General features: G+C 32.1%; 1 protein-coding gene across 1 annotated transcript in view; it reads left to right on the top strand.

The window, feature by feature from the left end:
• Positions 1 to 26110, top strand: part of LOC123693918 (CUGBP Elav-like family member 4) — a 536298-nt gene that overhangs the window by 485291 nt on the left and 24897 nt on the right. Inside the window, exon 6 of the mRNA XM_045639187.1 lies at positions 17341 to 17420. Coding sequence (XP_045495143.1) covers positions 17341 to 17420 — 80 coding nt within the window. The remainder of the gene's footprint in view (positions 1 to 17340; positions 17421 to 26110) is intronic.

Genomic DNA, 26110 nt, shown 5'->3' with positions numbered 1-26110 from the left:
CATTTTAGACATAGCGGGTGAAGCTGCGGGTGGAATGCTAGTAGATTATAAACTTATTATTGAGTGAATAAATCTTATCTTCACTTAGTCTAGTTTAAATCCTAATTAAAATATAGGACACTGGTAAAATTTTTTGTATTTATGTTAAACGCTTTTTGTGCATCTTATCATGTTATGTAATTTATAATACTTATAATAATACATTAAATACACCTTTGCTTTCATAATACAATACATATTTGTTGGAGTATGTTGCATCGCAATATAGAAACAGTTTTTACTTCCGAGCGATCCTAGTATCAAATATAATAATTCAACAGTTCTGTGATTCATGTTTTTTTTTATATATTACAAGCTTTCCACCCATGGTTGCGCGGAATTGTTTTATACTATGTATAGTAGATTATATTATGCTTATGCTTGTACTTCACTACATAGTATATAACAATGTCGGTTACCGCTTAAATCTGTAAAATTACGCAACAGACTTTGACAGTTCCAATAGGAAGGTTTTAGTACAATTTATAAGGTTTCAGACCAAACTGGCGAAGCTAAGGGCGGAAAGCTTTTCTTTGGGCCAAGCCACACTCGTCCGAAACACGTCTGTCACTAGCTCACACGCGCGTTTACGTTTCAATGTATATTTGTCCACCTTTAAATTCAACCCTCCGAACAGTGGTGTCGAGTGACACATGTCTAGTTCGAGTTTGAATCTATAAGAGATTTGTAGGAATAATGGTGGAAATAAATTGCTTAAAGTGTGGTAAGGTCAAAGATATCGCATAGATTTGAACCGTTCAAAATATAGATTTCAGTTAATTTTTATTTTTCAAGTGGCTTATACTATATCCATTCATACCTGTATGCATAGGTAGGTACTATAATTAAACAAAATTTACAATAAACAAATTAACTACAATAAAGTCTGGAGAAACTTCTAACGAATATTAAAACATTACAAAAAGAATAAAGATTAATTAAAATCAAACCATTTTTAGAAAATTATTTTTGTCATAGTTATAATATTATTATATTAAGCCAGTATCAAAAGAATTAAACTATATATTAGTTTTGTACACAGCCGGGTGAGCCAGTATACAAACCGATCATAGCAAATCCTATTCAGGCCTTTCATAGCGTTAATAAGATGTAACTCCAGGATGCGGATCAATCGATCACGATAAACACTAACACCTTTGAAGCCTATTCAGAATGGATTATTGGAGATTTAGGCCTTAGTATTCCTGGGCTTATTTCTTTGAATTGCCTTTTTTCATTTGTGTATAATAAATCAAAGATTTAGTGTACCTATTTTTTTTTGCCTACTCTCTCTTTTAGCGTTCTTTATCATCTTATATTATAAATAAAGATTATTTCATGTTATTTCAAACAAGAAAATATTAATACAGTAATCTTAATTTAAAAAAAACTTTATTCACTATTCGTATACACTTACATAATAACAAAAGTCACATCTTATATTCCCCGATACCATATCAAATCAATATCTAAAACCGTCTTCATTACTTCGATAAATACCCGAATTTCGAGTTCAATAGACTCACCTTTTCCACTCAAAATAAAACTTTGCATTATATTCATTAGCGAAGATTTCTGAGGCTTCAATTCATATAAGTCCCTCGATTGATTCACTTTGAAGACTGCTTTAGGCCAATCTTCAGACGGGCTTCCTTCACAAATATAAACGCATTGAAATTATTTCCCTATGCGGGTGGAAATTAAACGGTTCTTTTATAAAATGTTTTGTGTGATAAATGGCAATCACATTGAATTACGCTAAAGAATCAAAGATGGTATATGTAATAAGATATTTTATTAAACATCTTTAAACCCTTAGAAGTAGTTTGTACAGCTTCGTAAAACCATTTTTTGAGAGCGAATTGTGGAAGGTTAATAAATCAAATAAAGTTGACGACGACAATGTTTATCATCATAATATAAAAAATATAAATTATTCACACTATTTCTTATTAGCTTTATTACAAGATAATTAGATAACATAAGTTTATAACAGAATATGAATATAGACAATAAGTAATATTAATTAGCGGTAATGGAAGCTCGTTCATTGAAATTGCGTTCTTAAGATATAATTTTTAATTTTCCCGCCAAGAGGTACAGAACTTTAGCGATTCAGCCTAATGGAGTCTTTTAATAGCTGCGAATACTTTAACTTGATGGTCCCATTGAAATTGTATAAGAATTATGTAAATCAGATATAATTTGGTTCAATTTTCGTCCACGGCTTTATTAATTTTGGTTTGTTATTAATTTTTGTTAACCATTTTTGCGTGATTGTAATTGTCAAGGCTGAATCGTTAACGGTATTTTTGCTTTGTCTCCTTTCTAAATTGTATTGTGAAGTAATTGGAACGTGATTATTATCATTTTTCTTTTAAAATTTATAAAAAAACGTTAACTTCGTATTTTAGTGTTGTATTAATATTTTCCAATTATGCTGCAAAACCTTATAGATACTAGACGAATGTCTAGAATATAATTTTTGAGATCTGAGTCTGAATTTGATGACATAACTTTAGTTGTATTTAGGAGCAGAAGAAACATCATCTTCTCCTAACCACGCTTGATAATAAAATGTTGGGTTATATAAAAACGAATCAATGGGTTTTTAAATCCTAAAGTTCAGTCTCATGCAATTTTAATATCCAAAAAAAACTAGTATAGTAACATTTACGAAAACGACACCAATACCAAGTAACCACTGTCCATCCCACCGCTTTAACTATAAAAGTATATTAATAAACACATTCGTAATAAAATTAACGATCTGTTTGTTAGCAGGTCGATAGCCAAAGAACAGGCTAATTAATGACCGTTCCCCAGAGATACCGGCACTTCGTCTAATTAATTAAACTCAACTAAAACGCAGTGAGCAATTCTATGTGGACGTCTTTTCATTGTTTCCACACTAACGTCTTAAATTGCGGCTCTATTTCATTAATTGTAAGGTTTGTTTTCCAATGTGGTATTGTTGATATTAATAAGTGATTGATACTTGAGTTTGCGCTACAGTTTTTTTATTGGACAGGAAAGCATTAGTGCAATCTCTTACTAATATTTCTTGGGTGGAATTATATTTTTCATAATAAAGACTATTAATTATACGTACTTGGCTTCGCCTGCACTATCGTAATATACTAAAACCTTCTTCGAAAACCGTTCTATCTTTTGGTAAAAACAAAATAACAATCGGTACAGTAGTTTTTTTTATTAAGCTTATCGAGAACACAGTAGAGGTGTTTGTTTTACAATGTGAAGTGATATTTATCTATAGATATACAACTGAATAACTAACACTCGTTAAACCAACGTTCAAAGGAGTATCAATTACATATTAAACTTTGGTTAAATTCCAATTAACAGAGTAAGGTAATCCAGTTTCTTAGGTACTATAGCTTTTGACTGAGTACCTCAATTCTCGGAACTTTAAGGATTGTTTCTAAGTATTTCGTAGGTCGAAAGAGAAGAAGTAGAACAAGATATTTTTAGAATTTAAAAGTAAATGAATATGCTATGTTATTAGATAACAGCAAATCTGTATTCACACTTAAGTTACTGAAATATTGGATTACATTCGTGACTTAAAGAATTTTCTTATAATCTCGAGTAAAATTAATTAAGTTTTACGTTTATATTTCTTTATATTTACATCAACAAAGTATTATCTTTCCACTATATTATAAACAGACTCATAACTTCGTATTACATACAAAGGGACCATATTCCCTGCCAAAAAAAACTCAAGTTCTGCTTACATCATTCCTACCGTTATTAACATTATTTACTCTATATCCACCGTCAAAGAAAAAAGAATATTTTCTCAACGTCACATACATATAAACAAGACAATTCTTTGATGTCATGTTGTTTAAACAAAGGGTTCAACATCTTAAATGTAAAAATTTCTTTTTATCTACTCCTTTGAATAATGACGAGTATGTTGGTATATCGTCAGACAAATTTGGGAATAAATTGATGTTACATTTGCTTGATGTTTTAACGTATTTAGTAAAAAGTATATAATAGCTTGTGTAATATAAATAAACGTATCTTGAGTGATCTATTTTTGTGTAAAGGTTTCAGTGATGCTCTTTCAAGAAAAGGAAAAATACTAATAGATTATTTTGTCATAAATAAAATAATTTAAGTTTGGAAAATAAATACCCTTAACCTCTGAAACCAATAGTTTAAAGGAAAGTTTGATGCTTGGTACACCTAGATTTTTTTATATGATCGATAATATTTATTATCAAGAAAGTAATAAGTATGCGTTCAGTTTTTCACTGTGCAATTTACATCTATATAATAATTATATAAAACTCAAAGGTGACTGATATAGTGATTTATCATCGCACAGCCCAAGCCACTGGACGTATCGGACTGAAATTTGGCATGCAGGTAGATGTCATAACGTAGGCGTCCCCTAAGAAAGGATTTCCCGAAATTCTTGCGGGAACGGGGAAAAACGGGGATGCACGTACAAAGTCGTGGGCGGAAGCCAGTTGTTAGATAAGGTTATTGTAAAATCGAGTGAAAATTAATAAAGAATCATTAAAAGAATTAATAACAGTAATTTCTTCAGCATTTACATAACGGTTGTGATATACCGGTATCCATAACCGTAACACTGTAAGAGCGGAATTTCACAGCCGGCATAAAGCAGGCCTAATCGGTGTAGCACCTTAACGAGTCATATAACGTGAAACGCACGTAAAAGAGTTTGGTTTTACGTTGGCGGTGAGGTTATCGGACTTTAGGCACTAGCTGCTCGCCCCGGCTCTGTTTGGGAAGACTATTTAAAATTTTATAGTTATTTCTAGAGGACATAATGACCAACAAAAAAATTTTGAAAATCATTCAAGTGTTAAAATGTATATGACTAAACAGGATGATAACTAAGATAATCTATTAAAATTGATGAAAAATATTGAGATAGCAAAAAAACTATTAAGTATCTTTATATAAACTAGTAACCCTCATAGATACCTATGTGTACCTATTGGAAACAAAAATAAAAAGAAAAAACGAAAGCTCGACTGTAGTTATATATTTAGTACCGTGGGGTTATCGATTGGACGTATAATATGGATAACTAGCTTTCCACCCGCGGCTTCGCCCGCGCATTCATAGAAAAACCCGCATAGTTCCCATTCCCGTGGGATTTCCGGAATAAAACTTATTCCATGTCCCGGGGTAAAAAGTAGCCTGTGTCCTTTCTCGGGTACCAAAATATCTCTATACCAAATTTTATGCAATTTGGTTTATTAGTTAAGGCGTGATTGAGTAACAGACAGACAGACAGAGTTACTTTCGCATTTATAATATTAGTATGGATTATGTTATTTAAACTACCCAAACAAGACAGAGATATTCGAATGTAGATTTAATAAGTGGCACGTATCTAATTTAAATAAAATATTGTAATTAATTAAGTCAACTTAAGATGAATCATGTATCTAACACGCATATCTAACAAAATACATGGAAATTCAATCACTTTTTATTTTTCACGATACAAAAAGTTACAAAATAAACATAAAACGTTATATTGATTCCCGAATAGTTAACATTACCATAAAAAATCAATTTTTAAACTAACAGATCGTTATCTCTGTATAGTGGCGATAGACCCATAACCGCCAATATAGTTGGACCATTGAGGTCACATTTACCGGCCTTATTAAACCCGTGGAAAGATATAAAAAGATATAGCGGGGCCGCGGGCTGAATACAAATGTACAGACGGACGGAGTTATTACTTTGGCTTTATACAGGGTGCGCTTAGAGCGGTTATTAGGTGTTAGCGAAAGCTTCAGAGTTTTTATTTATCAACCTTTTTCTTCGTTCAGTTCGTTCAGTTGAGGAAATGCCGTAATTGATTATTTGTATTTGCTTTTTATGAGGCGATTTAGTTTTTTTTTTTTTTTTTGCGATGTGAAATGTGAACAGGTCTATTGGAAGGATGATGCTATGTTTTTCTGTGAAGAACTTATTAATAGTAATAGTTCTTCATTGCAATAGTGCAATTTTCATTAATTGTACAACTATATTTATTTTATCACGCACAATTATAATTAAAAGAAGGAAGAAATAAAACATGTGACTATACGCTACGAGTATATATTATAATATTTTGAAAATGATAAGTATTTATTATGTTGTAGAATTCATAATAGAATTCGAGTGTCAATAATAATAATTGGATGTTTAAATGTCATAAGGACCGATCAATGTTTTAAAAGCAGAAACAAACTTTTTTTTCTATTAAAAACACATTACTTATATTTTACTTAAACTTTTCCATACAATGCATCCATGTCCAATCAGTTATTTCAATTCGTTCATATCATTCATGTAACGGATGACACCAAGAAATTCACCAGAAAAACCAATCATTTTCCCTTCGAGTAAAGAAATTGTGTTCCCCCAAAACCTTTGTTTATTGCGTAAACGTCTTGCGCCTAAATAATTAAAGTTCACAGGCAACTATAAATTAAGCAAGCTAATGAATTTCGTGAGGCCTCGCTCGGATCTTAAATTAGATGCGGTTTAATCTGGCTCTACGTATTTTTAGTGAAATTTAAGGGTAAATGTAAATTGTTTGTCAGTGTTTAAAAAATAGTGGTATTGCGTGCTTTTGTAAAAAGTGCGGCTCAAGTTAGAAGGTGATAGAGTTTGGTTATGTTAATTATAAATATATAAAAAATGTCGTGACTACGACAATTGGATGAATCATTTAATAATATTGACTTCATATTCTTATTTTTTCATAGTTCGAAAAATTCTTAATTACTGTTTACATCCCCAGATAATTTGAAATAACTATCACCTGTGAATGTTGTAACAAATTGAAGTACGTATAAGCATGATACTAGCATAAATGAATAGAATCTCATAGTATATTGCACCTATTGCAATAACGATCGAATTGTTAAATTGACTGAAGAACCACAAAACAGCTGTCTGGTTTCAAAATTATTAAAAACTTATGTAAAATTTATATGATTGTAAAAGAACAAATGCGTATTTATTTCAGTTAAATTTTCATGTTAATTACAATACGATTGTAATTTATAATTTGATACAGAACCGCTTTCTCTCATCCCTTGCACCATCCCCTAAGCAATTATACAGCAAGTCTATGCGTGGCTTTATCAGCGATTACGCGCTATCTATGTAGCTCCTACAGTTTTATACGGAGGAAAAATGGCGTGTTTACTCTTCGTAAGTGTATAATTGCTTAGAAACAAGCGTTATGCAATGCTTGGGTAAACATTTAATACGGTTTGGATTGAATTTATTAATTAAAAGGATCCTAAAACATATACCTAATTATATTTAAATGTCATTTAAGTGTTAAAATTCAATTTTAAGAGCATAATTGGGAAAAGCCACTAACTGGATCTGAGACACAGTATTTTACTAATTAAGGAGTATATTCATATTCAAGCTTATATTTAAGTAAGTTTAATTTCCAAAGATAAATGTTATAGGTTAGATTCATGCTATTCAATAATAAAGTTTAATAAGGATGCTATTATCTCTATTGTCGTCTCTACGCTACAATTTCTAAAACTCGAAGCTTTCCTCCTGCATGCATTATGTTTCCCTGGTATTGCCATCCACAAAAAGTTCTGCCTAATCCGATTGTATCATAAAAGTAATCAAAAGCAATCGATAGCTTACGGGAAGGTCCCAATTATGCGCCTCGCTACACACAGCCCTTATCTTGGCGACCAGACCCTTGCGAAATAGGTCAGTATTGACGTTCTGCTTACGTTTACTAACGACACGCCATTTTTGGAAGCTTGATGCAAATGTGTCACGATTTTGTATAGTTTTTTGGATTATGTACCTAGATAATAATCATATTATAGAGAAGAAATTTCTCTAGGTGAAAACCTAAAGGGTTATACGTCCAAAATGGTCATAATTTTCACTGTCGTAACTGTAAACAAGATCATCTGTCGTTTTGTTTTGTTTTGTTCGTCAGTGAATTTGTATAAAAATGTTTATTGTATTTTTTCAGTGTAGTCAAAGATAGGTCCTATATAATACATAATATAACCACCTGAATAATAAGTAATATTTCGCTTCATCTAAAATTAATTCATGATATCATTTCTCAAAAACTGAAATCAGTAATCTTTAAACTAAGATAAGAAAATCTTTAACATTCTATATGTAATACTTACACATTATGTTCCATATGGATTTAATTTCATTTACATTTAACTCAATTTTCTCTACAATACACATAAATACATACATAATACAATTCACAAACAAATATCTTAATTATAACTACGTATAGCTTTACAATATGTAAATACGTCCCTGGAGCGAAGCAGACAATACCGATCATTAAGATCTGGCTGAAGTAATGTGGAATTACAGCAACCGAGCGCGTTGAGAGGTCTGCAGGCCTACGAATTTACACGATTTAGAGTTAAGGTGATTACAGACTATTTATATGTGATGTATCTTGTTACTTTGAGTGTCAGTAACTTAAATAAGGCTCGATACTACCAATTTGAGGTATAATATAAATGTGATAATAATAATTAAACGTGTAAAATTAGTGAAACAGCAGCTTTTCTCAAACCAAAGGTGAAAGGATAAATATAAACACAAAAATTATATCAAACATATTTTATAATACATAAATCCTGAAAGAAGCATACGAGATTTATGGAAAAAAATATAATCCTTCATAGGGCCTCTTTTTGTTATTGTTGTCATAAAATATTGAACAAGCATTTTAAATCAAACAACTATTTTTACCCTCCAACTTATACTTCCTCCTACAAGATCATAATATTATCAATTGTTTTGAATAATTTTGATGCTTTTATCTTATCTTAATATTTCATTAATTCCTGAAATAATTACTTAAGCTCACTTTCATGGTCGATTGGATAAAAAATTGAGAAAAAATGTCCAAACATTTAGCACCCCAGAAGCGACCGTGTGACAGACAATAATTCTTGATAATCTGTGATACATTACACGCGTTCCTGGCTGTAAATGATTCTCGAAAAAAGATATTTCAAATATAGAAGCGTGTTCTATTTTTAATCGACAATACAAGAATCTCCCTAGCATATTGCATTGCGCAGATACTATACTAGATAGTGGTGTGTACATAATGTCGGTTGTCAGGTTTCACTACAACGGTGTGCACTACGCTTTTAGACCGAATTCAGGAAGTATAGACCGTGAAAATAATGAGGCAGCTCTCATGCCTCCAACGACACGGCAAAATTTTAAAGTAATCAATGTTTTTTTGCACATTTGACAGCACTCGAGTCTGTTTTTCTAGATTTGTTTGTTCCAATGGGATTGTTTAGTAGAAAATCTGAAATTTTGATTTATGCAATATGATGAATTATTATTTGTAAACGTTTCAATATACCTAATATCGCAAGTATAAAAATGTTTGTTAATTTCTTACGCAGAATAAAGCCTACTTCAATGAGATTATAATTAAGAAGAATTGGCTCCTTAATAAATAATTTACGAGGTTTATATCATAAATATCAAATTACGCTAAAGGGCGAACAAAAAACATAATCCGTTTATAATTAAAAAACCTATCTTCATTACGCTGAAGTCGATCACCATAAAATGCTCCTAATTGCTTGACGTAAAAAGATAAGGGTGTAAACAAGTACAGACGTCCGCTGTGCTCGCTACAAGCTTCAGGAGATTTTCAAGGAATTATCGGCTGTATTGTGTGCGCATAATCGTCATAAATGTGTGGCGAGTTATTGGATATCATCGTGTATTTTGTGGAGAGCGATTATGATAAGGTCTATGTTCGTTAAGCACGCAAGCCTAGGCTTTTAAGTAAAGATGACTTTATCGTTAAACTAGTCATTTCCTAAGTTTCCGTTTAGTATCGAAAGCCTGTTTATATACGTAATAGATTGGTGTATGAAATATATAGATTTTGTTTTATATAAACAGTAATCAACCAGTAGTTAAAATCGTAATTAAAACACAATTAAAACTTATTAAAAATAATTTATATAAAAAACTTCCTAACAACAATAACATTGACTTATTCACCCAATATTAGTAACAAAAAATAATTTATGAACCCAAAAGATATAATAATAGATAACATTATTTCACGAATTTATATTTCAAAGAGTCACTGATAAGGACAAAGTTGGAGTTATTTAAGTTTTATCAGTTTCTAGATCACGGCTCTCTCAATCTGGTGTATAAAATATTCGAATTCAAATGTATGTGAATATAAATATTATTCGAATAATTCCATTAATATATTTTACTAAGAGCTACTAATACAGTATAAGACGGGAATACTAATTTATTTGTAAACTTTACAAAAAAATGGATACACCTTATATATTATTATCTATTTGTGAAATTATTTTACTGTTTTCTTTTCGTTTTTTAGTTTTCGTGAATAATTGATAAATTCGTTTTGTAATTACAAGCAATTTAAATGCATGTTTTACAACAGTGTTATAGTATTGTTATCAATCGATAAAACATCGATTATTCTTATCATCCCTACATACGGAAATACCCCATACACATTTAAATAAGTACCTATATAAAATCCATTTAACCCCATACATTTATTCACGAAATACGCATATTTACGCACGATCGAGGCGACTTACCACGTCTTGTATTGACGAGCAAAACGTTATCGGAAATTGTTCATGCTTAAAGTTAATGGGCGGATTTGTCATAAAGCGTTTGTCGTATATTCCCTTCTTTGGGAGGACCTTGGGGAGGACACGTATTGCATAGAGCAAAAAGAAAAATAAGGATATTAAGAAATGAGGCTTATTAATCGAATTAATAAAGGTTTTATTTATTGATACACTAAACGCTTTACTGATTGAGTGTCAAAAGAAATGTCGTTTTTTTCCACATAGAAAAAATAAAAATAAATAAGAACTATGTGTTTATATTTCAGCAGTTTTTAAATCATACGCTCAGAGTTACCTTTTTCTTTTTTATAGATAGAGTTACCTACTGAACAATTAATTATCTTAATTACACATTAAAGGAAGAAACGAGGAACATTCCCAAAATTATCGAATTGCGCGCTCATGGCGCGCTCCCTCTACTAAACCGTCTAACAAATTTTTATGAAAACAACTCGTTTAGTGCGAATAAGCGATATAGCAAGCATTTGACCGGATGCGTCGCGACGGCGCCAACATTACCTTAACGGTCACAAGTTGCATCAAACTATCCGCAGTTTGAACGCTATTTGTTGGGTCGCGAGCGCATGAAACCGTCCTAAATGATCGAGAGTAAAATTATACTATGAACACATGATTGTTATGTAAAACCCAGATGATCCTATCAAATTACATACAGACAGGTCAATTTCTAACCATTCACACATCTCTATAAATCTATATTTTGTAATTTGTACAAAAATAAGAGATATCGGTAATATAGAGCAAAAAACGATACAATCTACACTAATATTATAAAGAGGAAAACTTTGTTTGTTTGTTTGATTGATTGATTGTAATGAATAGGCTCATAAACTACAGGACCGATTTTAAAAATTCTTTCACCATTCGAAAGCTACATTATCCACGAGTAACATAGGCTAGGTTTTATCCCGGAAATCCCACGGGAACGGGAACTATGCGGGTTTTTCTTTGAAAACGCGGGCGAAGCCGCAGGCGGAAAGCTAGTAATGAATATATTGCATGAAGTATTTTATGAAATATAAGCTGTATTTTAGTCATCATAATAAACATCTACTCAATAGTAGTTGCCAGATTTTCGAAACCCAAACGTCACCGGCGCCGTCAACAAACGCCTAACAAATATTTTGTACACAATATAAATATTTATGGAGTTTTTCAGAGTCACAACAATGTGAGGGTGTGCAGGTAAGTTGGCGAGTGTCCAAAGAATTGTTTTCCTGTTGCCGTCGAACTTACAGATCAGTTTTTATCACCAGGCCTTTATGGCCATCCGATAGCAAAATGTTTTAAAGCAAGGATACATGCATTTGGAAGCATGTGTCATGCTTGGGAATTATCCTGTTATACAGTACAATACTAAAATATGCAACATAGATAATAAATATTATAGTCAACTCAAATTTGCTCGTGGTGAACAAAAATTATATGAAAGGATTACACAAGTATCTGAAACATTTCAATAATCTTTCATCTTCAGTCACAATATTATACCAAAAAAAATTTCTTGCTATATTCGAAGAAATATCCAAACTTTCAACCTCAAAATCAACATACCAGACTAAACCGTTTGTGCAATATAACTGCGCATGCTTTGAAAGCATGACACCGTGTAGCCGTCGAATTTAATGGCTTTATGTATCGGGAGCATTATATTTTTAAAACTTTTGGCTCGTCCGTTGAAATTTTGATGTCACTTTCTGATATCTGTGTGCGTAATGACGTAGTAATTTTTCATGGCGGGTGATTGTAACTTGAATGTTTTTTGACTTTCTTCTATATCTTAATTTCAAACAGTGCTTTGTTTTTATAGACAATATTACAGAGCTGTTACCGTCAGCGATTCAAAGACATTTTTTTATATTTAGCTTGGGGATTACAAAATATAATAGGACAATAATTTTGCTTTTACAGGACTAAACGAATCTTAACACTTAATATTTGAAAACTAAAATAAGCATTTTGCGTATTTATACAGAAGAAACACTGTAGGTATGAAAGAAAATGCTAAATTAGAGAAACACAGAACATTTTTTCTAGACAAAATCGAGATAATCGCTAACCCAATTCATAAATACATTTGTATTCCATTAACTTAGCTCCGCCAAATCGGGAACATTTCTATATCAATCGTAAGAACAGTCTTACATATGATAATCGCACTTATTTCTTGGTGGCACGTAAAAATGTCATGACTATGTAATTTCTGCTCATCTCCATTTTGATGTGAATTCGCAAACTTTTGCGTACGCCAGTCCAATACGCAAACAACCGACGGAATAAGGATCGTGTAAACTTGCATGTTAGCTAAAACTACTTCTATTTGAATTGCTGAAAAATTCCCGGGAAATTGTTTTAAATTCAGCGTTCGTTTGTGTTTGGACGAGTTCTATAAGTTGCCGTGATATAATCGGATTCGCGACTGTTCGTGGGTTGTTTTTAAAGTGAAACTTTTATTACATTGTCTCAAACTTTTTGATCTGTGTAGCGCATGTCGCGTGACGCACGATACGTACGTAGTGTGAAAAAACGTTTCACTTTTACCGTGGTTTCATAAAACCACACAACATTTTTTATAATTTTGAGGGTTGTGATTTGTCAAATCACATTAAGAATTATGAGATAAATAAAAAAATGTTGATTAGTTTATGTTCGAGTTTCATTTCTATGTAATAATAAGTATCAAATATTAAAATTACACAAAGTAACTAAGTAAAAATAAATCTTAATTCACATGAAATTCAAGTTTCAGTATTTGATCTAAGATACATAAACAAAGAATTACGCACAAATCAAACAGGATAAAATATTTATGTGAAAATATAAAATTCGTCGCATAAGTACTTAGAGGGCCGTTTAAAAGAGCATTATGAAACCCACGAGAGATGTTTTCCTAATAGGTTTTGTTTAGGAGATTTCATCTTACTTAGATGTCATTTAAATAAGAAATGAGCGAGCTTCATACAGACTAATGGCTTTTACATGAGAAATAAAAGTGAAGCGCTGTAACCGCTTGTGGGGTCGGTGATGCATTTCATCGATTGCATTGATCGATTTACTTAAGGGCATGTCGCCTTCTTGGCTACTTAAACGATTTACTTCAATATTTATTTATTTATTTTATTTTATTTTATTCTCAGGGATTCAGTATGTAACGTTAAGGCAGTATTTTGGTGACTCTACATTATACATGTCGTTCAATTTTATGACATAATTTATTAAACTAATGCTATACTCATGTATGTGTAAATTTGAAAATATGCTTCTAAAGTACATGAAGTTATTTTGATATTTATTATAGATTTTTTTTTACCTCAAATCAATGACATACCTTCTTTATATACCTGTATTTATCTTATGTCTTTCATGCCTCGTATCTACACAAAAAAAATCAGTCATACCTCCCAGTTTTTCACAAAATATTCTAATTACTGCAACTTGAACCGGGAGGTTAAATCTTCAACACCTCGGAGGTAGTTAATGACATAGACCCTTAAGATTTATACATGAGCCCTTAAGTACTACCCATAAAGCATTATTACGTTCCTTAACATGCTAGTAAGGATAATTTAGGGCGCTTTATTCGGTTTAAGTTACCGAGCCATTACGTATTAAAACATCAATGGAAGTGTGAAGTATATAGTTAAGCTTTATGTAAAAAGTGTAGCTTATTACGTAGATGCTATTTAATAGATAGATTTAATAGACGTTTAAACGTAATGAGTTAATCAATATCAGTGCGTTATAGTGAGATAAACTTAAATAGTTGTAATAATTATCATAAAAGCTCTAAAAATTTGTTTTAAATCTTGTCTATGAGGATAAACTGGACGAAAATCGACCACCTTACGTAATTTTAAAGATGAAGAGTAAATTTACAGCAAAAATAACTACTGAAATATTTCATTTACAATAAACTGCATTTTATTAATATGTATGTTTCTAAGTATATACATATCTAGAAGGTATATCAAAATGTAGCAATACTAGTCCCCGTCCTAGGTTTGTAGAAATGTCGAAACGAAACCACCGAAGCCGAGCCGAACAACCAATCAGGCATAATTCCTATGGAATGTCTCACAAAAGGATACAATGGTGCCTTAATTTCTTTTGTACTCTTTTTCTCATCCGTGGCTTTTTTCGACGTTCATAAAGTAGGCATGAGTGCACTGCGGAAAATCTGCTTTTATTAATTTCCTTTTCGTTAGACATTGGAGCCTATTTCTTTTCTAGTATTGTGTCAAACGGATTGTGGCGCTATTTGGGGTTTTATTTTTTAATATGAACGCGACGGTTTGGTAATAATGGCGGTTAATATTTTGAACAATTTTTGAAAATTTTGCTACGTTGTTATCTGGGGGCACGGTAGTGCCCCCGCCAAGACGAGCCAAGCGAACAAGCGAAGCGCACGGGCACTACCTACCTTTTCTCGAAACGCTTCGACGTTTTTTTGAACCCTCATAACTTGGGTTTGGATTATGCTAGATCAACAAAATTTTCGGGATATATTGTCAATAGCGGACTTATTGAACAAATTAAGTTTAAATTGCATTAGCTTTTATACTTCAGATTTTATTTATATCTAAAAAACGCTAATTTCGTCACTGACTCACTGATGATCATCAAAATTCTTAAGGTATTTCCTAATGTCCTAGAAAGCTGAAATTTGTATGTAAGCTAGTATTAGCACACAAACAACAAAAAAATTATAAAACTTGTAACTTTCATCCCCCAACCCCTTAAACTAGGGGATGGGAGTTTGTATGAGACCTGTAATTTTAAATTAAATTTTGATCACGCTAGAGGTCTAATAATCTAAAACTTGGTTCCCCTAGATATATATATGTATAGGTACTCCTTGTTAAAAAAAATAAAAATTTAATCGACATATAAAATTTTGTACAACAAACAACTTACAAATGAAATGAAATCCCACCAAAAACATTTTCATGTAAAATGTTGCCAAGACGAGCCCATATGACTCGCACTGTGAAAAAGTTATCAGATCTCATGTAGAGCCAAGCTTCTAACACTACACGACCTAACTCTACAAGGCCTAACTTCACAAACTCTACACCTTAGTCAAAATATGTGGCTTGGCCGTTCGTTACTACAAGAACTATTGTATAACACAAAAGTAATGAACAGTGAATAAATTTTTCACCTTACGCCGATGTGAATGTAGCGAAATGGCCAAGCCACATATTTTGACTAAGGTGTAGAGTTTGTGAAGTTAGGCCTTGTAGATGTAGAGTTAGGGCGTGTAGTGTTAGAAGCTTGGCTCTACATGAGATCTGATAACTTTTTCACAGTGCGAGTCATATGGGCTCGTCTTGGCAACATTTTACATGAAAATGTTTTTGGTGGGATTATATTTTATTGTTGTTTGTTCTATGATCAAAAGCATTCATGAAAAAATCAGATAGTCGAACTATCTATCTATATAAGTTGTAACGTTACCTTTTTATTGAGTTCATTTTTACTATCTCAAATACAAATATTAACCAAGTAAAGATTCGATTATTTACATAGATATCTAGCAATCCGCACCAAAGTAGTAGTAATATGCTGAGCAATATCAAACAAACTAGCAAAATGAATAACCAATAACTTATACTTTGTGGGAAAGTCAAAGAGTGAAATAAAAGGGACGGGATCATTAGCGACAAAAGGGAACTGTCAGTGGAAATCGCATCAAGAGTTTCACTACACATTACGACAATGGGATAAAAAAGAGCCGCGTAAAACGATCCCTAATTTAGAAGGCACCTGATACTAATATTTCTTAAAGTTCAGCCCGCATCTCGGTAACTGATTTACTTCCAAGTTTCGGAGTAAAGGTAATCCTATGATCATAAGCTGGGATCCATCAGTCGTCATTAGGCGGACACGGCGCCCGTCCCGCTCTGGCTCGCGGCTGTGCGGCGCTGTCTCGCTCGCACACCTGTACCAAGATTGATATGACCTGACTACCATCCGCGATGCCTGACAGCTTGTTATTGAAAAATTGAGTGATAATCCCCACGCGGTGTTGTTTAAGATTTTCGTTTTTTCGTGCAAATTTTTTGTTCGCAACATTCGCTTTTAGACGAATGGAAATTGAATGGATTTTCTGTTTGCTTCTAACGAAAATGTATTGGGAATTCTATTTCGTGGTTGATGGATTCGAAAACTTCAGATGCTTTGCTTTTATGATGAACACATAATAAAAACGTTTTGTGCTTCTTGTATTTTTACTTGCGTTCAATGGCTATAAATAAGTGATAATATTTTGGTACAGCTGGGATTTTACAACCAGACTCGAGACTCTAATATTTGAAAAATATTTTCATTCTAGGATTTTATTATTATTTTGAAACGCATGTCACTTAAAAAGTGATGAAACTTGAAAAATAAATGAAAATCTCTATTCAGTTTTTAAATATATTTGGCTAAAGTCTAAACCATTTAAACTAATACCTACAGGGAATCCATTATATCCCTAAGCTCCAACATATTATCTTGAACCGGATTCGAACCCACGACCAAGCTATCTAGATAATTTATCCGTAATATATGGACGTAACTAATCTAATGCGTATTGTTCCAGGTTGCGCCTTCGTCAAGTTCAGTTCCCACCAGGAAGCGCAGCAAGCGATCACACAGCTGCACGGAAGTCAGACTATGCCGGTGAGTACGTAGCTCGTGAGCGCTGACAGCGCTTGATTTGTTGCGCTTATCTGTGGCGCGCTGCATTTTGGGCGCTAATTTGCTGAAAATCTAACCTCAAAATCTTAATGCTATTCATTGCGTGTTCACTGTTCCTTGCAAGGGATGTAAGATGGTGAATATTTGGGTGTTTTAAAACGTTTGTAAATAATGTTTATATGCAATTCATCATCATACATCAAAATCTATTTTTTAAACAAAAGCGAAGCGTTATCTATGCATTGTCTTATCAATAGTAATTAATTTTAAGTAGGTGCTTTTATTTTGTAGTCGTAATTCTATTTTTAATTTTATACTACTTACTATATTTATCCTTATCGCGTCTTTGAGTCCAAATTGTGTTCATAGGCCATAAGCTTTAGTCGTTTATCTTACAACTAGACATCGCTTTTATTAAATTAAACGAACGACGCGGGTGTCTTTGCATCTATCCATACAAAGAACAGAATATATTTGCTTTAATTCTTCCAACGGCTCCAACGCTTGCAATATAAATGTCATTCGTACAAAAATTCACTTATAATAATGTGGCGAACTTGGTGGCGAACCATAATAATATGGCAACAATCATTAATGTCAAAATGAGTACGTGAATGACAGATATGTTGATAATTATGGTTCCAACAACAATGATATCCATAAAAACATTATGACGTCCGTTTGCATACAATTTGCGGACATCCAACGTGTTTGCGTTGGCCATTTTGTAAATACGCACTGTTTTCATATTGTCGTTAATGTTAGTTGAAGTGAATGTTCTAGACTTTATGTGAGCTGACAAACACGCTATTAACGGGCCGAAATGTATTATAGTGTTTAATAAATAATTATTTTTATATAGATATTATACAATGACATTTAGCGATCTAAAATTGATGATGAACTCTACCACAAGTCTACCAAATTTTATTTCAAAAAGCATTAAGTAGGTACCTAGGAATCCTAGGCTAGGATATAAATATTTTGATGTCATAACTTTGACAACAGACTTATAATATTATAATTGTCCACGAAGATTCAATAAGATTCAATATTAAATGTGATAGGATACCTATATTGAATCCTTAATAAGAAATCCTTTCTGCCAATATATTTGTTATGTTATTAGACCTTGATTATATCAACAGCGTTTAATACAACGCCGTCTTGACCTTATTCAATATACTATTTCTAATATTATAACTTCTTCAGCTGCCAAAAATAATAACGTACAAATTTAATACAAAGTAAATAAATATAACAGTATAAAAACTTTAAAACATAAATTACGAGATCACACATGACGGTCCTAATGATAACGCTACAACAATGCAGAAACCGTCACTAAAACGCTGACTACGAAATAAAATCTCATATATGAGTTACATTTTGTAGCGCATATAACAAGCACCTAACAATATGGTGAAAATAAAATAGCTCAAACTCCGTTTGACATGCGGCCAGTCGCAAAACTAACCAGTTTGTATCGAAAATATACAAATTCGCAAACTGTCGACGAAAATACAAATCTGTTTCGTTTTTTCCAGAATGTTTTGTAAAGTGTTAATTTCTTTATGGTTGCACGGTGACGCAGCGGCAAACTATTTTCTTTTTTAACTTTTTAAAATGAGAAAATATCAAAGTAAAAATGGAGAAATAAATTTATCTAACTAGACTACATTTCTAAACAACTTAAAGTGGATAGCATGGTCGTATTATTTAATAATTATGTACCACAAGACTACAGAAAAAGTCGGCAAGAAACTTTGTTACAATTAATTAAATCGATCTGTATACAATTCCAAATAGCAAGTCTTATTTCTCATTTATGTAACGATTATTGTATACTCGTGGTATTTTCTCGATTATTTTATTATATTTGCTTATATGTTCGAATAACGTTATCGAGAACAAAATCTATACTAATATTATACTCTTCATATTTATACTAATACTAATATTATTATATAAAGCTGAAGAGTTTGTTTGTTTGAACGCACCAATCTCAGGAACTTCTGTTCCGATTTGAAAAATTCTTTCGGTGTTAGATAGCTCATTTATCGAGGAAGGCTAAAAGCTATCATTACGCTAAGACCAACAGGAACGGAGCTACGCGAGTGAAACCGCGAAGTGAAGCTAGTATATTATTATAGAAACCTATTTGCAACACAAAAAATGAATTTCTCCTTTATTTTTCAAATATACGAAATAAATAGAGCTAGAGGCTTCAAACAAATAATGCAGCTTATCACACCAATGTTAGTTCAGGCTAGTTTTAGCGTTTGATCACAGAACCAAAGAGAATACAAATACTCACAGAATCATAAATCAAATATTGAAAACAAATCGTTACCAGGGTAAAAATGCATCCAATATTCTTACATTTTCCACAGATCTCATAAAATAAAAATAATTGTTATTGGTCAATATTGTTATTGGTTAAGTAGCGTTTTTATGTTCTATTTTATGTTATTTAGCCTACGAAAAAATACAAAGCTGATAAGTTTAGTCAAGGATTCCGAAGGCTTATAAGATAAGGTAAAAGAGCCCCTTAATTAACAGAAATAGCTCCCCACACAAACAACACGAAATTTGTGCTTAAAATTCTAATTTGCAACAGGAAAAACGAATGACAATGCATTTTTTCGCATTCTACATACAACAAAAAAAAGAAATCAATTCGCAACTGACAAACGAATGTTTTCACTGTAGTTACAAGTGGCATACGTTGGCTCAACAAAAAACTCCAAAATTGAGTGTCCGAAACAGCCGCTTAACTTTTAATTACTACGTCCTGAGTACGAGCTCCACAGAGTAATGTAGAGGTGGATAGACGTTTTTAATCTGTGCCATGTATACAGTTTATCTGTAACTGGATACTGTTTATCGTTTAATATGCTATCGGTAAGAAATTAAACGAAAAGCTTTTTGATTGAAATTATTAAAAAGAAAATTTAGCACTCAATGTATTACAATTATTAATATGCAAAATTTCTACCAAGCTAAGGATTTCTAAAGCCCTCTTTTCGTCTTGTAAAAATACAACACGAACACAGAGTAAAGAAACCACAGATCCAAAGTACACATAAAAATGTCAATAATTACACGTAATCAGAACGTAGCTACTTACCCGAAAAATCGATTATTCGGTACCCATTGAGGATGGAATTTGAAGCCGGACCCGACTGATAATTCCCTTAACATTCGAGCACAAAAGCCGATGTCGGATTTGCTCCGCACTCCTCTTAATGACGTTTTTGTCTGCCCGATTTTCATTGCTTTAATCTTGTATTCGGTGTAAATATTGATTCGTCGGTGGTCGAGCACATTCGCACTTCGAATGGAACAAAAGACCTGCACTACTGCTGATAAACATGGTGTCATATTATGTACGAGTACGTAATTTGGCTGCAAAAAGTCGTTGTATTATAATTGGCCTATAAGCACAGATTACGTCTTAATAGTTATTATTACCTATAAGTAAGTATACTACCTATAATATAATTAACTAGCGGTCCACCCCGACTTCGCTCATAGTACATATTTCGCCTAATAAAACTTAGCCTATGTTCTTTCTCAGGGTCTAAAGATTGTCTGTGCCAAATTTCATCAAAATCGGTCTAGTATGCGTGAAAACCATACATACAAACCTTTCCTCTTTATAATATTAGTATAGATATAGCAATTTTTGAAAGAATGCATTAACTAAGCGATATTATTACTCTACGCAATAAAATAAATGTCGATCTCTCTACAAATTTAAATTATTTATTAATTTGTGCCTCTACGTCTTCACTGTGTGCTACGAGGTGCTACGTAATAACTTGTATATAATAACTGTGAATATTTGTTAGACATGTGAATATGCCGATTATACGTATAATCGGCATATTCACTGTTAAAAATCTATAATTCTCAAATTCAAATCGCACCAAATAAACCGATTCACAAAACCATTTGATGCATAATCGAAAACTTTCCCAAACTTATCGCAGCTAAACGAATCTCAAAGAATGGTATTATCCGGCCAAGTTGAAAAGTAGCACTAACTAGTAAGAAAAGAGTTAATGGAAGGTAACCGACAGTGTACGGATTAACTTCGCTAATGGATCCGAACGAGTGATTGATTCACTTTATGATGGATGATTATAAAATAAAATATTCTTAGTTGTGCTTTTGATGTTACTTTGATATCATGTCACCGCTTATGTTAACATCATTGATGCTCGATAATGTTACGGTGAATATACATAAGATTGAGTTTGTAATACTGACACGTATATTATGTACCCTACATCTTCTATCTCATCTTCTTATATATAAAAATGAATCGCAAAATGTGTTGGTAAGCGCATAACTCTAGAACGGCTGAACCGATTTCGATAAATCTTTTTTTATTATATTCCTTGAAGTACGAGGATGGTTTCTTATGTAGAGAAAACGTAAACATGTACCACGGGCGAAGCCGGGGCGGACCGCTAGTATTGAATAAATATAAGATAGAAGATGTAGGGTAGTTGGGTTCAAAGTCAGATTTTTTATGAAGACGTACAATAAGTACATATTATTACTTCCATGAAGTTATCTTTGTGGATATGCAAGTTATCTGTGAAGAGTGAACGTTTTTTTTTTCTTAAAATTTCTATTCAATTAAACGAAGGAAATTTAACATGACCCTACAATAATAAAACGCATTCATGATAAAACAAGAGACCCGATTGCGTGAAACATTTAAATATATCGTTAGTAAGTAGTAGCATAATCATAATTCGTGACCACCTATGTCTGCCCTTGAAATATTTCAAGTAAATAAGCCGTAAAATAGACGAAATAATAAAATCTCAGAGCTTCAATCTATTTAATCTTCATGTATGAAAACTAAACTGCAAGTAATAAGGCTTGGGGTTATTTTTACGAGAAGGCTAGATTACGCGCCCGTCGCCGCTCCTTATCTACGTAGTTTATAGATCTTATATGAATTCTAGTTTAAGAGCCGACGACATGGAATCAAATGGTTAGTCATTTCAGATTTTCATATATTTATATAGTTTAAACTCAGTTCTGTTGTAGTAGGCTTATCAGTGATATAAATATGATAGTTCTGGGATCAATCCAGAGACTCAAAAAGAAATCTTTAATAATACAGTTAACAAGCAAAGCGTACAGTTCTGTCTATAAACTAGAAAATAATGTACTTAAAAAAACCTGCTTAATGTAGAAAATAACTCCATGACTGTTGTTTTATATTTGGATAAATTCATATTATATATTACTATATTATTAACAGTATTCTCGTTGGAAAGATACTTACGCTTAAAATAATAACGTTGTCTTTATCTTTTCAACTAAATTGTGTAACACATGGACAGAAGTGACTAAAAAGTAGAATTTCAACTTCCACTTTTTAGCCCAACGGAATTTAAAGACATTCGGACACGTGCGTCGAATAGTTTCAACCGACGTTCAACATTTTAACGACTTTTTACTTAAACTATTTTTAAAGTATTTCCTTAGTAGAACTTAGAACTATATAATGATAATATTGAAATCAAGTATTTATAAAATAAAGATATATAAAATAATCGTTTTTTTTAGTTTTGTTCAAAAAATTAGCAGTTTTCAGTTTTATAAACCAAGAATTCATATATCCAAACATGTTTCGGATTTAAGGTCTTCAATTTATTCATAACCACGTAAACCTCAATCAAAGCATCGCAAACGGCTAAAGCATTTACATCAAAATGAATTTCAACGTAAATCACTCAAAGAAAAAGGTATTCGCAAACTTTCGTTTTTCCATAAATTGACAGCCATAAAAGGGCCGATGGATCTCGGGATCCGAAGAGATTTAAAGTCGATTTTTTTATTTTATAAGTGAATTCTTTAGACTCGAGTTAAGTCTATTATAACTGGCTTTTATCGATAAGTTGGTGAGAGTTTAACTGAATTTTAACACAGATATAATTGAGGGATATGCTAATGTGCTTTGGCTTTAAGTGGATATATTTTTTGTTATAATTTTATTACAGCGCGCACTTAAATAATATTCTTAACCATTTATCATCAATTTACAAAATAATATGAATATATTTTAACGTGAAGTTAAACTAAATGCAAGAAAAAATATGAAACGAAATCCATTATCCATCATTATTGTCAGTTTGGTAAATGTAATTATTTCGTCGCACAAACAAAATAATTATTAAAATAAACACAAAATAAAAGGAAATTTTTTTAATAAATCATTAATATAGTCTTCCATTGACATTCAACAATTGCTCTATATTTGTAGTTTGAAAGCAGAAGCAAATCAAATTTTACCAGTCTCAAATATTAAAACGGCGACATTAACAAGATTCACTCGAACTTTCATCTCGCTCGAGTGTTTAAGGCTATTTACTAAGCTTATGGGCGAGGCGCAAAATTAAGAGATTGCGAACAGTCCAAACAGTATAAAACGACCCTTATTAAGGCCTTCCATTCAGAGCCGACGCGTTCTGCGTATTAATTACGAACGTTTAAACAAATGAAATACTATGTGTACTCACAAAATTGTTGGTACACACTCTAAGGATTTTTATTCTGTGCATTAATACTTTCGACACGTATTTTTAATCTGTGCCGCGATTTTGGCGCGAAGTGTTTCTGTCATTTGAATTTTTTTTTCGCTATTTAGTATTTTATGTGTTTTGGCAGAAATATTTATGTTCTTTATATATTTTAATTTAATAATTTGTGAACTTATTTCCTAACATTAAGAATTAAGAATGCACAAAAACTTGAACTATGGAATAAGTACGAAATACGTCGATGAGAAATTAATTCATGGTATGTGTTTTATCATATCGATATACTTAGTACATTGTTATAGCTATTATTTAATCTGAGATTACAAGTTACAATAGTTAATTTTTCATAATTTAATGCATAAAATTATATATTATAATATGTATACATTATTAATTTTAATGCATAATTTCAAACGAACTGACAACAACAACCAATTGATTTAATTTAAAAACAACCGCTGTATTACATTCGAACCATTAAATAAACAACAACGGAACCTAAATTATCCAATTAGTAACAACTAGAACAATTTTACGTTTTAATTAACTCCGTGTGAGCGTTGGCGCCATTTTAAAATGAAGACATGCGAGGGTATTTGTTTAGGAATCAGCGTACGTGTTGTAATCACGTTACAACGAAGTGTGTTTATATAGCCCTGGTTAGGGTGCTTTTGTGACGTCATAATATAGCCGGGGTGCCGGCGGTTTGATTCGTTTGTTTAAAAAAATAATTTAATTTCGAAATAAACGGAGAATGGCGGTTATATGGTGGTTTGCATGTGTTTGTACCGCTTTTAAACAAAAACAGATATTATAATTGATTATAAAAAATGATACGATGATGTTATTTATTTAAATGGGATAATAAAATAATAATAGTAAGTTTTCACATGAAAACATAGTGGATGTTTACTAATTCGCTATAAAGGATGGTACCGCGTTGTCGCGCGGTACCATGGCATGCATGCAAGCATGTATAATATCTAGCTATGAGAGCGAAGTCACGTAGGCCTTTAAAGTTTTAATATATAACAATCAATGAAGACTTTACAGTACTCAGTAAATTGCAAAATCATATTAATTTTACAAATGGCCACACAAGAAAACACAAAAAAGCAATAACATTCTTACTCCATTTACGATTTTTACATTTCAGCTCGCGCTTACAAAAAGCCTCAATTATATTTAAAATGAAGACAGACAAGCTGATATTTGTTTAGGCACACGTGCTGTAATCACGTTACACGTCTCTGTTTATATGGGCCTGCTTTGGGATGATTTTGTGATGTAATTCTGACGTTCTTGTTTGGATTACTTGCTTAAAAGTTGCTTCTACTTTTATGTTTTTTTGGTTTCGTTTGGTGTGGAGGCAATTTCAAATTTATTCTAGAATCTTTGATAGGAACGTTACTCTTTGGTAGCGTAGCAAATCGCAATTTCTAAACTTTACCATTACTTACCTACACTTTTTCTTTTAAAATTGACCAATTTTAATTTCATAGCATTTCGTTTCACTAATTTTATAGCACAGCTATCATTATTTTATTATATTCCTCACTGCATATTATACGTCCGTTTTATAAAATTATTTGCGTGTACAAAACTAAGAAATAACAAAATTGATATTCTTAGTTTATCCAAACAATATATCCGAGAGCCCCAATTTATCTGAACAATAAACCCTCGAAAAAAGCATGCGTTGTATAAAAAGTTAGTGCTAATAAAAAATATTGCGAATTAGAATTGAACCGTAAACTTTATCTTAGCGTACCTCTATAACATCTAAACGATGAGGCCGTCCAGAGGCTAGGATGTCGATAAAAGTTCATCCTGCAAATCCGGAGTTAAGGCCGCTCATACATTTATACTTGTATACGAATATTGCACAATAATATCTAAAGATGAAAGCTTTATAAACGTCTCATATTTATCATAGAATACCCAACGTTTTCTTTATTCTTAAAAATAGTAGGTAATAGTTTAAGATTCGTGTTCTTAGACAAGCTTCTAAGTTTGTGGAATCCTTTGTGAATTCCAAGCAAAGTAGACAAAGCAAATCTAGTCAGTACTACATTTATTTGGAAATTCCTAGAATACACAAAT

The sequence above is a fragment of the Colias croceus genome, chromosome 8 (genome assembly GCF_905220415.1).
Source record: "Colias croceus chromosome 8, ilColCroc2.1".
NCBI lineage: Eukaryota > Metazoa > Arthropoda > Insecta > Lepidoptera > Pieridae > Colias > Colias croceus.
This window is presented reverse-complemented; position numbering and strand designations above follow the sequence as displayed.